The 15,058-nt window shown below is 46.0% G+C and overlaps 1 protein-coding gene across 1 annotated transcript in view; it reads left to right on the top strand.

Moving 5' to 3' along the window:
- The window catches only part of LOC140204985 (transmembrane protein 184B-like), a 121,987-nt gene that overhangs the window by 69,404 nt on the left and 37,525 nt on the right, over positions 1–15,058 (top strand). Inside the window, exons 5-6 of the mRNA XM_072272029.1 lie at positions 173–248; positions 5,734–5,825. Of these exons, the coding sequence (XP_072128130.1) occupies positions 173–248; positions 5,734–5,825 (168 nt within the window). The remainder of the gene's footprint in view (positions 1–172; positions 249–5,733; positions 5,826–15,058) is intronic.

Here is a 15,058-nt window from a genome sequence, read left to right as displayed (position 1 = left end):
AGAGTTCCTCGGGTATTTTCTGCATGTGCTTTGGTTTAGAGATGGGCCCATTTGATGCATGTGTGGTTTGTTGGATCAGCAGTCAGATCCTCAAGGGACATGGTCTGCCATGAGGTTGCCATCTCTGCGTGGAATACATCTGACCGATGTGTCTCTGTCTGTCTCCCCACAGATTGAGCTGTTTGTATGGGACCTGTTGCCTCTGGGGAAAGACCTACTCCATTGGGTTCCTACGCTTCTGCAAGCAGGTACACACCATTCCAGCTTCACCCCAGTGTTCCCAGTTTTCTAATCGCTTCCCAAGAGCCTTTTGGGGGTGGCAATGATCTGTGGGATTAGAACCCACTTCCCACTTGGCCTGCTCCTGCTTTCTGCCTCGCAAAGGGCCATCTTCTTTCCTCTGTGCCCAGAGGCACTGGTTAAGTGCTGGTGAATCTCTGCATATGGGAGGGTGCGGTTACACCTCATCACGAAGTGATCGTGCGAACAAGCCTTTATTTTTGCCAGGTGCAAAGTGCGAAGGCTTTTTACCCCTTGGGTAGGGTGAGACTAGAACTAGAAACGGTAGGTTTAAGGTGAAAGATGAAATATTTCAGAGGAACCTGTGGGTGGGTGGGAGGGATGGGGAAAGGGCACATTTTCGCTGTTGTGGTCTTGTTTTCTTGTGCTTGTGTTTTCTGCGGAACGTAGTGGACGTGCTATGCTAGTACTGTGAAGTGTGACAACACTTGCGGGCTGCCCCCAGCATGCTGGCTGTTAATACAAACAACACATTTCACTGAATGTCTCATAGAAACATAGAAAACCTACAGCACAATACAGGCCCTTTGGCCCACAATGCTGTGCCGAACATGTACTTTAGAAATTACCTAGGGTTACAGTAGCCCTCTATTTTTCTAAGCTCCATGTACCTATCCAAGAGTCTCTTAAAAGACCCTATTGTATCGGCCACCCCTTCGTCGCTGGCAGCTCATTCCAGGCACCTACCACCCGCTGCGTTTATATAAAAAAACTTACTCCTGACATCTCCTCTGTACCTACTTCCAAGCACCTTAAAACTATGCCCTCTAGTGCTAGCCATTTCAGCCCTGGGAAAAAGCCTCTGACTATCCACATGATCGGTGCCTCTCATCATCTTGTATACTTCTGTCAGGTCACCTCTCATCCTCTGTCGTTCCAAGGAGAAAAGGCTAAGTTCACTCAACCTATTCTCATAAGGCATGCTACCCAATCCAGGCAACATCCTTGTAAATCTCCTCTGCACCCTTAGCACAGTAGTCCAAGTAGGGTCTGAACAGGGTCCTATATAGCTGTAATATTACCTCTCGGCTCTTGAACTCAATCCCACAGTGTATTGGCCTTCACAGTTGATGAAGGCCAATACACCGTATTCCTTCTTAACCACTCAGTCAACCTGCGCAGCAGCTTTGAGTGTCCTATGGACTCAGACCCGAAGATCCCTCTGATCCTCCACACTGCCAAGAGCCTTAAAATTAATACTATATTCTGCCATCATATTTGACCTACCAAAATGAACCACCTCACACTTATCTGGGTTGAACATCTTCCACTTCTCAGCCCAGTTTTGCATCCTGTCGATGTCCTGCTGTAACCTCTGACATCCCTCCACACTATCCACAACACCCCCAACCTTTGTGTCATCAGCAAATTTATGAACCCATCCCTCCACTGCCTCATCCAGGTCATTTATAAAAATCACAAAGAGAAAGAGTCTCAGAACAGATCCCTGAGGCACACCACTGGTCACCAATCTCCATGCAGAATATGACCCGGCTATAACCACTCTTCGCCTTCTGTGGGCAAGCCAGTTCTGGATCCACAAAGCAATGTCCCCTTGGATCCTCTGCCTCCTTACGTTCTCAATAAGCCTTGCATGGGGTACCTTATCAAATGCCTTGCTGAAATTCAATTAGGCTCATAAGGCACGACCTGCCTTTGACAAAGCCATGCTGATTATTCCTAATCATATTACGTGTCTCCACATGTTCATAAATCCTGCCTCTCAGATCTTTTCCATCAAATTACCAACCACTGAAGTAAGACTCACTGGGCTATAATTTCCAGGGCTATCTCTATTCCCTTCCTTGAATAAATGAACAACAGCCGCAACCCTCCAATCTTTTGGAACCTCTCCCATCCCCATTGATGCAAAGATCATCGCCAGAGGCTCAGCAATCTCCTCCTCCGCCTCCCACAGTAGCCTGGTGTACATCCTGTCCGGTCCCAGTGACTTATCCAACTTGATGCTTTCCAAAAGCTCCAGCACATCTTCTTTCTTGATATTTACATGCTCAAGCTTTTCAGTCCGCTGTAAGTCATCCCTACAATCGCCAAGGTCCTTTTCCGTAGTGAATACTGAAGTAAAGTATTTATTAAGTATCTCTGTTACCTCCTCCGGTTCCATACACACTTTTCCACTGTCACACTTGATTGGTCCTATTCGGTCACATCTTATCCTCTTGCTCTTCACATACTTGTAGAATGCTTTGGGGTTTTCCTTAATTCTGCTCTCCAAGGCCTTCTCATGGCCCCTTCTAGCTCTCCTAATTTCATCTTAAGCTCCTTCCTGCTAGCCTTATAATTTTCTAGATCTCTATCATTACCTAGTTTTTTTGAAACTTTCGTAAGCATTTCTTTTCTTCTTGACTAGATTTTCAACAACCTTTGTACACCATGGTTCCTGTACCATACCATCCTTTCCCTGTCTCATTGGAACGTACCTATGTAGAACACTGCAAGTATCCCCAGAACATTTGCAAAATTTCTGCCGTACATTTTCCTCAGAACATCTGCTCCCAATTTATACTTCCAAGTTCCTGCCTGATAGTTTCATATTTCCCCTTACTCCAATTAAACGTTTTCCTAACTTGTCTGTCCCTATCCTTCTCCAATGCTATGGTAAAGGAGATAGAATTGTGATCACCATCTCCAAAATGCTCTCCCAATGAGAGACCTGACACTCAACCAGGTTCATTTTCCAGGTCTCGATGCACGTGTGATAAATAAATCTGAATTTGAATCATTCAGAATGGTGAGTGTGTGGAACGAGCTGCCAGCGGAAGTGGTGGATGCAGGTTTAATTGTAACATTTAAGAGGGGTTTTCATTGGTGTGTGGATGAAAGAGACATTGAGGGCTATGGTGTGGGTGCAGATAGAGAGGATGAGGCAGAAGAGCAGGCTGGCATGGACTAGAAGGGCTGAAGGTCTTTCTGTGCTGTAGTGCTCTGACTAGAAATCAGCCACTTAGTGCGAAGCATGAGACTGCAGACGCTGGAATCTGGAGCAACAAACAGTCTGCTGGTGGAACTCAGAAGTTCGAGCAGTGTCTGTGTGGGGGAGGAATTGTGGACATTTGAGTCAAAACCCTGCATCAGGACTGAGACTGGAGAGGCAAAGTGGCTGGTATGGTGGTGGGGGGTGGGGGGGGGGTGGCAAGGGAAGTAATGGGATGGAACCCTGAGGTATACACACAAAATGCTGGAGGAACTCAGCAAGTCAGGCAGTATCAATAGAAATTAATAATAAAGACATTGTTTCAGGCAGAGATCCTTCCTGATGAAGGGTCTTGGACCAAGATGATGACTGTTTATTTGTCTCCTTAGATGCTGCCTGTCCTGTTGAGTCTCTCCAGTATTTTGTGTGTGTTACTCTGGATTTCCAGCCTCTGCAAGATCTCTTGTGTTTCTGACCTGCTGAGTTCCTCCAGTACTGTGGGCGGGTGTGGGTGGGTGGGTGTGTTGATTTCTAGCATCTGCAGAGTCCCCTGTGTTTACAAGCCTGAGGTGCTTCATCCACCTCTCAACATTTCTTTTTCCTTATTTTGTCTGCATCTATCATTCACCTGCCAACTGCACCCCCTGATCTTCTCCCCGACTTGGCACTACCTACATGTCATCTTGCAGTGTGGTGTAGAGGGAGTTCCTCCTTGTTACACGTCCAATCTTTTGAGATATGAAAGGTCCCATGCTGTACTGTTCTGAAAGAGAACACTGCAATGATCTCCAGTTTAGTGAACAGTATTTGCCCACTGCTGATACTGGGGCATGGTTGCTTTTAGGAGCTGCCAGGTTTCCTGGCTGATTGTCCAAACTTCAGAATGATGCCATTAGCAAAAAAGGTATTGTAGAAGTGCAGGTCGCTTTCTTTGACTGGGAGAAAGGATTGTGTGAGGCAGGACCTGATGGGCTGTTGGCCATGTTTCCATACTTGTTGGGAGTCTGAGTGAGCAACAGCCTTGGTGGCTGATGCGATTGTTCCCTGATTCAATTCCATATCGAAGTTGAGTTTATTGTCACTCGCACAAGTACATATGTGCACAGGGCAATGAAAAACACAAAACATTCACAAAAAAAATATAAATCTAATATAAATTATACACAATGAACAAAATTCAAAGTAAATTTTTTATCGAAGTACATGTATGTCAGCACGTACAGCCCTGAGATTCATTTTCTTGTGGGCATGCTCAGTAAATGCAATAACTGTAATAGAACCAATGAAAGACAACACCTAACAGGGTGCAAAAGACAACAGGTTCTGCAAATACAAAAGAACAGAAATAATAAATAAGCAATAAATTTTGAGAACATGAGATGAAGAGTCCTTGAAAGTGAATCCATAGGTTCTGGGAGTAGTTCAGTGATGGGGCAAACAAATTTGAGTGAAGTTATTCCCACTGGTTCAAGAGCCTGACGGTTGAGGGGTGATAACTGTTCCTGAACCTGCTGGTGTGAGTGCTGAGGCTCCTGTGCCACCTTGATGGCAGCAGTAAGAAGAAGGCTTGGCCTTTGATGTGGGGATCCTGATGGCAGATGCTGCTTTCCTGTAACAACGTGTAGATGTGCTGTATGGTGGGGAGGGCTCCACCCATAGTGGACTAGGGCATATCCACTACTTTTTGTTGGATTTTCCATTCGAGAGCATTGGTGTTTCCATACTAGGCTGTGGCGCAACCAGTCAATATACTCTCCTCCACACACCTGTAGGAATTTGTCAAAGTCTCAGACGTTACACTATATATATCAGTATTAGAACAAAATAATTCCATAGGTGCAAAGAAAATTTTACATGTAGCAGCATCACAGGTACTTAGCATCAGATAAACATCACTCACAAAAAAAACCCATAAATTATAAAAGAGGGGAACAGTTGGAATAAAAAGTTCATTGTAATGCAAAGTGGTCATAGCTACTCCAGTAGAGCAACTCTATTAGGGTTTTGCAAGGACCAAATAGTTGAAGGGAAGTTCAAGCAACACACATCAAAGTTGCTGGTGAACGCAGCAGGCCAGGCAGCATCTCTAGGAAGAGGTACAGTCGACGTTTTGGGCCGAGACCCTTCGTCAGGACTAACTGAAAGAAGAGCTAGTAAGAGATTTGAGATGGGGAGGGGGAGATCCAAAATGATAGGAGGAGGGGGAGGGATGGAGCCAAGAGCTGGGACAATTGATTTGCAGAAGGGAAATGAGAGGATCATGGTGCAGGAGGCCTAGGGAAGTTGCTGTTCCTGAACCCAGTGGTGTGGGACTTCAGGCTTCTGTAGCTCCTGCCTGATGGTATCTGTGAGAAGATGGCACGTCATGGATTGGGGGGTGGGTGTCATGGATCTTTGCATATATTTGTCTTGAGGCAGGGTCTCCTGTAGATATTACTGTTGGTGGGTGTTGCTGGAGCCTGAATTTTGGTCATTGAAACATTATATGTTTTTCACAGGCGACTCTTCAGTTCTGCGTTGTGAAACCACTGATGGCCATCATCACCGTGATTCTACAAGCTTTCGGCAAATACAAAGACGGCGACTTCAAGTGAGCAATCTCTAACCTTCCTCTTTTCCCCTGCCCCAACCAATAAATGTCCATTTACTCTCCTGAAGGCTTTCTGTCAGGAGATCACTGTCACTGAAGCCATGGCTGCATAAGTATTTGGGGAGACTTGCTCGCTGAGGGTGTCCACGACAAAGTTTTGGATATTGAGGGTAATGGGGTTGGTGCAAAATCCTGGTTTTGAGATAAGAGGCCAGCTGGGACTTAATTGAATACTTGAGCAATTGCATGTGTCCCAGTGACCTAACCTCCTCCTTCCTGTGTGGTTATCTCTTCGCCCTCTATGGCCAAGATTGATCCATTGTGGAGTCCTGTACTGAAGCTGTTCCTACCCTAAGGAGTAGTCTAAACTCACTCTGATCTTGAGCAACATGCACAAGTTGCTGAAGGAACTCACCAACTCAGTCAGCATTAACTGTGGGGAGTGATGTTCATGTTGTCAGGTTGGAGGCTACCCAGAGGTGTTGCTCCTCCAGCCTGAATGTGGCCTGTTCATAGAGCACTTACAGCATAGTAACAGCCCCCTTGGATGCCAAGTCTGCAACAAACTGTTATTCTGCCTAGTCCCAATGACCCAAACTTGGACCATAGCCCTCCATAGCTCTCTCATCCATGGACTTGTCTAAACCTCTCTTTTTTAATTTTTATCAATTTTTAATGCATTTCTACAATAAAACTACAGAAAAAAACCAACAACAAAATGGAGATTTATACAGTGCAAAACAAACAAATCCAATAATTAATTCATAACAATTAAAAAAAAAGCACCCAAAATAGAATTATGTAAAATTAGTGCAACACACATCAAAGTTGCTTGAATTTCCAGCATCTGCAGAATTCCTGTTGTTTATGTAAAATTAGTATCCACCCCACCCTCCCACTGGAAAAAAACCCAGGCTAACCATTTCTGCGTGTAAAAGAAAAAAGAATTAATCGGAGCATTCAACCTCAGAGAACTGTAAATATATATAGGAAAAAGGAAAGTATAATGCCGACTACCAAAAATGTAATGTAATTCACAACAAAGAACTGTATAACATTACAAAAAAAACGAAGTAAGGGATTGTATACAGAAAAAAGGATAAACTTAACCTAAAGAAGAGTTATGAAAATAGTCAAGAAAAGGTCCCCACACCTTATGAAACTTTATGTCCGAATTAAGAATTGAATAATTAATCTTTTCAAGGTCTAAACGGGCCATAATATCACTAAGCCATTGAGCGTGAGTGGGTGGGGCAGCATCTTTCCACCTAAGAAGAACCAACCATCTAGCCAAGAGAGAGGCAAAAGATAATTTTTGACATTTAGTCGGACTCAAGTGCATATCTACTTCACCCAAGGTGCCAAAAAGAGCAACCACAGGGTTAGGTTCTAAATGGCAATTAAGAATATGAGCAACACACATCAAAGTTGCTGGTGAATGCAGCAGGCCAGGCAGCATCTCTAGGAAGAGGTACAGTTGACGTTTCAGGCCGAGACCCTTGCCTACATTAAGAATATGAGATAGGGTTGAAAAAACTTCTCTCCAGAATTTCTCTAGACTAGGACAGGCTCAGTACATATGAATAAGGGAAGCCTCAGCCTCTTTACACTTTAAACTTCTCTTAAATGTTGAAGTCGAACACCCATCCACCACTTCACCTGGCAGCTTGTTCCACTCTCTGAGTGAAGACATTGCCCCTTGTGTGTAAAGTAAAATTTGCCGGACCAGTAACCACACCACAAACAGTTCTTTACTTTATGCTTTTAACCAGTTTATTTGTTGGAACTCAGCCGGCTAGAAGTTCGGAGCCACACACAACAGAGGGACAGAATTCCTGTCCCTGCATATTAGACAGAGGTTCCACACGAGCCCCAGAGGGACAGAATTCCTGTCCCTCTGGGGCTCATGTGGAACCTCTGTCTAATATGCAGAAACGTTACAATTTATAGAACTAGCAAGACAAAGAGCACTTAGTTAAACTGGTATTCCCACCAAGTCTGGAGCAAAACTTAATTACTTAGATAAGATTAAAGTCTGTCACAAGCCTTGTGGCCCATCAGGCTGGTGCTTATGCTGGTTTCCGGGGCATAAAGAGACTGAGAGTACAAGACTCCCCTCCCCCGGATAGGATGCCAGTCTATCATGAGGTTAACCCCCAGCATTTTGCCGGTACCCATTCTCAGCTGGGTAGACTGGAGCATTGCTCAATTCATGCAAAACCATAAGTCAGGAGGTGTGCGACCCATGAGAACCCAACCCCCACAACAGTCTTCAGGAGACATCTGTGAGTCGTTAATCTAAACAAGCTGCAGGCAGATTTCTCAGTGAAGGACAAACAGAAATTTGTACACTATTCAGAACAGAGCACACATAAGTTGGCACTTAATTTTAACCTGTTATTTACAAGAGTCCAAGAATTATTTCTTATGTCCCCAATACCCTTAAAAATAACTTCATCACTCCCTCCTTTTATCATTACATGATAACCTTTCAGAACAGATTGTCGTTTCTACAACATGATACAAAACATGGCCAAAGGCATCGTAGGATACAGACAATAATCAAAATTAATACAATCAGACTTCCGAAATGCAAACACAACCCCCAGAAATCCCCGAATTATATTAAAGGACCAGGGCCATTCTCCTGCCTTACTGGTCCCAAAATTGTGTAGCTTACTGCCAACATCTCGAATTTTCTGGATCTCTTGGGTTATGTGTTTAGATAGATCAGTAATATTTGAGGATTCGTCAGGGATATAGGTGCAGCATTCTTTTCGTATAATAGCACAGTATCCTCCTTTTTCTGCCAGAATAAAATCAAGGGCCATCCAGTTCTGTCAGACTATCTGCCGGATTGCAATCATTTTGGTGGATATTTCAGTCACCTGTGCTTGTGTATCAGTCAGTGCCCTGGCTGTATTGTTGGCTAACTCCTCTAGGGCTGCTGCTAAGTTAATTATCTCCCTGAAATTTCTAGCCCTCCCATAGGAGGGGAAGGCAATAATCTAAAATCGTTTGGTTTCCGTTATGCCTCTTCGTTGCCTATTCCAATGGGGGTGATCCTGCGGCTGGGCCATGACTCTCAGATGGGGTACTAAATATGCTAGATAACAACAGCCGGTCCACCCTTTGCTGGGACTTTGTAGCTCCCATCTATACTAGCAGTTTCCCTTGGGAGTCATATATAGGCCTGATTCCCATACACTCAGTGGGTGCTATTCACTGGTTGGAGAGGGTCTGCAGTAGTATAGGTGGTACAGCTGCTATCTCCCAGGGAAAAAAAATTACTCCTTCCTCTCCCTGGAAGTTACAGTTACAGGTGGCATTTACTACTCCGCTGCTAGGCACCTGCAGGTTTGGCTAGGATGCATGTCTCCCTGTATATGAGGTTCCGTTTGGTGGGGGCCTGAGATACCATCCCTCAAAACACTGACAGCCACAGTCACCTCTGACTGGACTACAGTTCCTCGCCTCACTTCCCCAGGTGTTATTTGAGAAAGCCCAGGCTGAGAGTTCCTCACTCTGGTTGAGCGGGATTAAAACAGTTGATTTTAAGGAACATCTTAGAAAGACTGTCAGGACGGAGAGGCAGATGATTGGGCAAAATTGCAATCAGTGGGATGAGTTGCAGTGTAAAACATGGACAAAATTGAAAAGGGTGACAGATACAGGACTGAGGGTGTTGTATTTGAATGCATGCAGTACACAAAATAAAGCTGATGATCTTGTAGCATAGTTAGAGATTGGTAGGTATGATTTTTGTGGGCATCACTGACTTGGGGATGAAAGAATATCATAGTTGGAGCTTAAATCCAAGGATGCACATTATATCATAAACACAAAATAATCTGCAGATGCTGTGATCAAAGCAACACTTTCAGTACGCTGGATGAACTCAGCAGGTCGGGCAGCATCAGTTAGAAACGATGAGTCGACGTTTCAGACTGGAACCCTTTGTCAGGACTGAAGAATGAAAGATGGGGAAGGATTTGAAGAATGCATGTAGCTTCAGTTGAAAGACCAGTAATTTGAAAGACAAAGGGGTGGGGGAGGGGAAGCATTGGCATCATAGCCCTGAAAACAATGGGTGGTAGAAGAAGGAGGCTGAACCATGAGGGAGCTGGGGGAGGGGGTAGAGTGAAATAGGGATAGAGGAAGGGAGGGGGAAGGAATTACCGGAAGTTGGAGAATTCTATGTTCATACCAAGGGGCTGGAGACTACCCAGACTGTATATGAGGTGTTGCTCCTCCAACCTGAGTTTAGCCTCATCATGGCAGTAGAGGAGGCCATGTATGGACATATCTGAATGGGAGTGGGAAGCAGAGTTGAAGTGGGTGGTTACCGGGAGATCCTGTCTGTTGTGGCGGACGGAGCGGAGGTGCTGGACGAAGCGGTCTTTGTATCGAAAGGACAGGCAGGGAGGAAGAGAGGATGGGGTGGTTCTGCTGGTTAACAAATGAAATCAAATCCTGAGAAAGTGGTGACATAGGATCAGAAGATGCAGAATCGTTGTGGGTAGAGTTAAGGAACTGCAAGGGTGAAAAGACCTTGATGGATGTTATATACAGGAGCAGTAGCCAAGATGTGGGCTACAAATTACAGTAGGAAAGTAAAAGAAGCATGTCAAAAGGGCAGTGTTAACGATAATCTTGGGGGATTTCAATAAGCAGATAGGTTGGGAAAATCAAGTTGGTACTGGATCCCGAGAGAGTATTTGTAGAATGCCTATGTAATGGCTTTTTAGAGCAGCTTGTGGTTAAGCCCCCAAGGGGATCAGCTATTCTGCATTTGATTTGGAAGCTTAAGATAAAGGAACCTTGGGAGACGGGCATCATAATATGATAGAATTCACCCTGCCGCTTGAGAGGGAAAAGCTAAACTCAGATGTATCAGTACTACAGTAGAGTAAAGGGAATTCAGAGTCAGGTTTAATATCATTGGCAAATGTTGAAATTTGTTGTTTTACAGTAATGTGTATATCAGAAAGAGGAAGAAGTAGTGAGGTAGTGTTCATGGGTTCAATGTCCATTCAGAAATCTGCTGGCAGAGGAGAGAAAGCTGTTCCTGGATCACTGAATGTGTGCCTTCAGGCTTCTGTACCTCCTTCCAGATGGGAACAATGAGAAGAGGGCATGTCCTGGTTGATGGGGTCCTTAATAATGGATGCTGCCTTTTTGGGGTATCGCTCCTTGAAGGTGGCCTGGATACTGCGGAGGCTAATGGCCATAATGGAACTGACTGAGTTCAGTTTTCTGCAGCTTATTTCGATCCTGTGCAGTAACTGCTCCCCCCCCTCCCCATTACCAGACAGTGATGCAGCCAGTCAGAATGCTCACTGTGATACCTCTGTAAAAATTTGCAAGTGTCATTTGTGTCATATCAAATCTCCTCTAACTCCTAATGAAATATAGCTGCTGTAATGTCTTCTTTGTAACTGCATTGATATGTTGGGCCCAGGATAGATCCTCTGAGGTGCTGATACCCAGGAACTTAAACATGTTCACCATTTCCACTTCTGATCCCTCTGAGGACTGGTGTGTGTTCCCTTATTTTACTTTTCCTGAAGTCCAGAGTCACTACTTTTGTTTTACTAACGTTGAGTGCAAGGTTGTTGCTGTGACATCACTCAACCAGCGGATCCGTCTGGCTCCGATATGCCTTCTCGTCACCATCTGAAATTCTGCCAACAATAGTTGTGTTGTCAGCAAATTTAAGGATGGCATTTGAGCTGTGCCTGGCCCCACACTTTGTAGAGAGTGTAGAGCAATGGGTTAAGCACACATCCTTGAGGTGCCTCAGTGTTGATCCTTTGTGAGGCGGAGATGTTATTTCCGATTTGCACAGACTGAGTGGATTACATTGGCATGAGAGAGGAGCTGGTCAAAGTTGATTAGAAGGGGGCACTAGCAGGGATGATGACAGAGCAGCAATGACTGGTGTTTGTGGGAGCAATTTGGAAGACGCAGGATTATCTTGGAAGTCTGTCGGGAATGACTATGACATCAGTGATGTCTCTGAGAGCAAAGCCCGAATTGGGAAGCACAAGTTGGGCATGTTATGGCCATTGAAGGGTCGGGTCATTTCTCCTCGTGGTCCTGGTGACTTGGATCGCGGACCTTCAGTCGCTGCTCTTCAAATGCACTGGTGCCTTTTGTAGACTGCCAGGTGTCAGGCATTGTAGTCTTTGGCCAAGGCCTCCAAACAAGTCGTGGAGATATTGCATGCCTTCATGCAGTCTTTATAGCGTTTTATGGGGCCTCCCTGCTTTCTGGTGCCATGTGCCAGCTTGGAAAAGAATACCATCTTTGGAAGGACATTGTCTTCCATCCAGACCACATGCCCAATCCATCGAAGCTGAGCCTTCATGATCAATGTGTCTGTGCCAGAGCTCTCGGCCCTTCGTAGCACTTCTGTGTTGGGGACTCTGTCTTGGGGACTCTGTCTTGCCACGAGGTGCCCATGATCTTGCAAAGGTATCACAGGTGGAACTGGTCAAGCACCTGGATGTGCCTGCAGTATTGGATCCATGTTTCACAGCCGTACAGCAGAGAAGTCAGGACGACTGCTTTGTAGACTGCCATCTTGGTCTTCAGCTGGATGCCATGTTCTCCCCACACACGTGTCCATAGACTACCAAAGGATTCCCCAGCTTTTGCAAGTCTGGTTGAGACCTCTGGATCAAGACTGCACGAGGAGGTAAGGCAGCTTCCCAGGTAGGTGGAGGTGTCAACATTTTTGAGCTGTGTGACTTCACTCTCAATTCATGCTTCCACATGATTGTTATGGGGTGCAGACTGAAGTAGAACTTTTGTCTTCTGCAGGCTGATGGTTAGGCTAAATTTTCTTGCTGCCACAGCGAGCTCCTGCAGGCCCCTTTCACTGTGCGCTGCAAGAGCGTGGTCATCTGCAAAGAGGAAGTCTCACACTATTGCTTCCAGCACTTTGGTCTTGGCCTTGAGGCATTGCAGATCAAAGAAGTGTCCGTCAGTCCTGTAGCGAATTGTTATTCCCATATCAGACTGAGAGAGAACAGCAGGCTGAAGAGTAGATGTGAGGACGCAGCTTGACACCGTTAGTTACTAGAAAAGGGTCGGAGGTGTAGCCGTTTTCAATGACCGTGGCCACCGTGCTGTCGTGGAATGACCTGATGAGTCCTGGATTCTGGCACTACTCCTGGACAGCAAAGATCATGCCCTCTGTTAGATCTGAAACCACATTGGCTCTCTGAGACAATGTCATCCAGGAGGTGAGAGGTAACCCTGTTCACTGTGATACGGGCCATGATCTTCCCAGCTATGCTGAGGAGAATTATGCCTCTGTGGTTGTCACAGGATGCCCTGATCCCTTGTTCTCGTACAGGTGGATGATGTTTGCATCCCTAAAGCCCTGAGGTACACAGGCCTTCTCCCAGAGCTGCTGCATGAGTTCTGTTAGCCTCTGAAAGAGGGTTTTACCGCCCTCCTTGAAAACTTCTGGTGGGATCCCATCTGGGCCATGGGCCTTACTTGGCTGCAGCTGGTTGACTACCTTCCACCAATGTGGGGGGGGAGGGATCTTCACGGGTCTCCAAGACTGGGCACTGGGGCATATCTTCTATGGCCTGGTCCTCTATCTGGGATGGCCTGTTCAGCAGCTGGTTGAACTGGTCTGCCCAGTGTTGGACAATGTCGCCTTTGCCAGTGAGAAGCTGGTCTTCGTCCAAGGAGTGGACTGGTGCCATGATGTCAGAGGAGGGTCCATACACTGCCTTTAGACCATCAAAAAAACTTCTTTGTGTTGTTCTGGTCAGCGTAGTGCCGAAGCTGTGCCACTTTGGCCTCCCACCACTGATCTTTCATCTTCTGCAGCTCAACCTGGACCTTACTACAGAGGTGCTTCAATCGGTCATGTTTGGAGGTTGACTGCTTGTCACTGAGCCAGCTTGCAAAGGCTTCCTGCTTCTGGTTGAGAAGGGTGACAATATCAGAGTTGTTCTCATCGAACCAAATCCTGATGTTCCTCTTGGGGTGCCAGAGAATGGCACTCGCCGCCCTGTACAGGGTGTCTCTGAAGACAGCCCATGCTGTTTCTGGGTCTGCTTCCTCAGGTAGTTGCTCAAGTTGTTCCTCCAGCGTGCTGATCAATTCTTCTTTAATGCTGGTGTCAGCGAGCTGTTGAATGTTCAGCTTCTGCTTGTGGCAGCCTGCTGATGTCTGTGCACCCTGGCGATGTGAAAGGACAGCTTGCTTCTCAGTCCAGCAGTCTGCACCCCTCATCGCTCTGGTGTTGATCCCATCCTCGATGTCCCGGCGCCTTGTGTTCACATAATCCGTCAAGTGCCATTTCTTGGAGCGCCGGTGCATCCAGTTAGCCTTGTGGATGTCTGGAAGCTGAAAAGAGGATGTTGGTGATTGTCAGCCCATTTTCTGTGCAATTACCCTTTCCAAGGCCATGCTTGTCAATGACTTCCGGCCAAGTCACTGCCTACTTGGGCAGTAAAGTCGCCAAGCAGCAGGATCTTGTCGTCTTCTGAAATGCCCGCTTAGCTGCCGCTGCTACTGTGTGATCCGAAATCTCGGAGGGGAAGGCCCCGAGTCCTCAGCTTCGCCTGTTGCTGGGCGGCCGGGGCCGGGGTCGAAGCACTCGGCAGAGATGGTGCTTGGTGTCGGAGGCTCGAAGTTTTCGGATGGACTGAGAGTCGGACTGTGGTCAGGTGCTTCCAGGATGCTGCATCGGCAAGTTTGCGGTGCTGGAGGCTCATGGCAGGGAGAGTTTCTCCCTTCTACCGTCTGCGTGAGATGTTGGGGCTATCGGGACTTTGAGACTTTTTTTTACCGTGACCATGGTCTGCTCTTATCAAATTACGGTATTGCTTTGCACTGTTGTAACTATATGTTATAATTATGTGGTTTTTGTCAGTTTTAGTCTTGGTTTGTCTTGTGTTTCTGTGATATCATACCGGAGGAACATTGTATCATTTTTTAATGCATGCATTTCTAAATGAGGACTGAGTGTCCTCATAATCTAATCTAATCTAATAATCTGATTTTTGGGGACAGAGCATATTAGCTGGCCGAGCTATGGTAGAACAGTTTCTTCTGTTAAGTTGTGTAGGTCATGGTGGGTGTAGGCACTGATCAGAGTCCGAGGTAATTACCATGGAGGCGAAAGTTGATTCCTCTGAGGAGGAATTCCAGGTTCCTGACGATTGTAGTCCGGATGACAAAGCTAACTTCAGCTTCTCTAGCCG

The sequence above is a fragment of the Mobula birostris genome, chromosome 11 (assembly GCF_030028105.1).
Source record: "Mobula birostris isolate sMobBir1 chromosome 11, sMobBir1.hap1, whole genome shotgun sequence".
NCBI classification, from domain to species: Eukaryota; Metazoa; Chordata; class Chondrichthyes; order Myliobatiformes; family Myliobatidae; genus Mobula; species Mobula birostris.
This window is presented reverse-complemented; position numbering and strand designations above follow the sequence as displayed.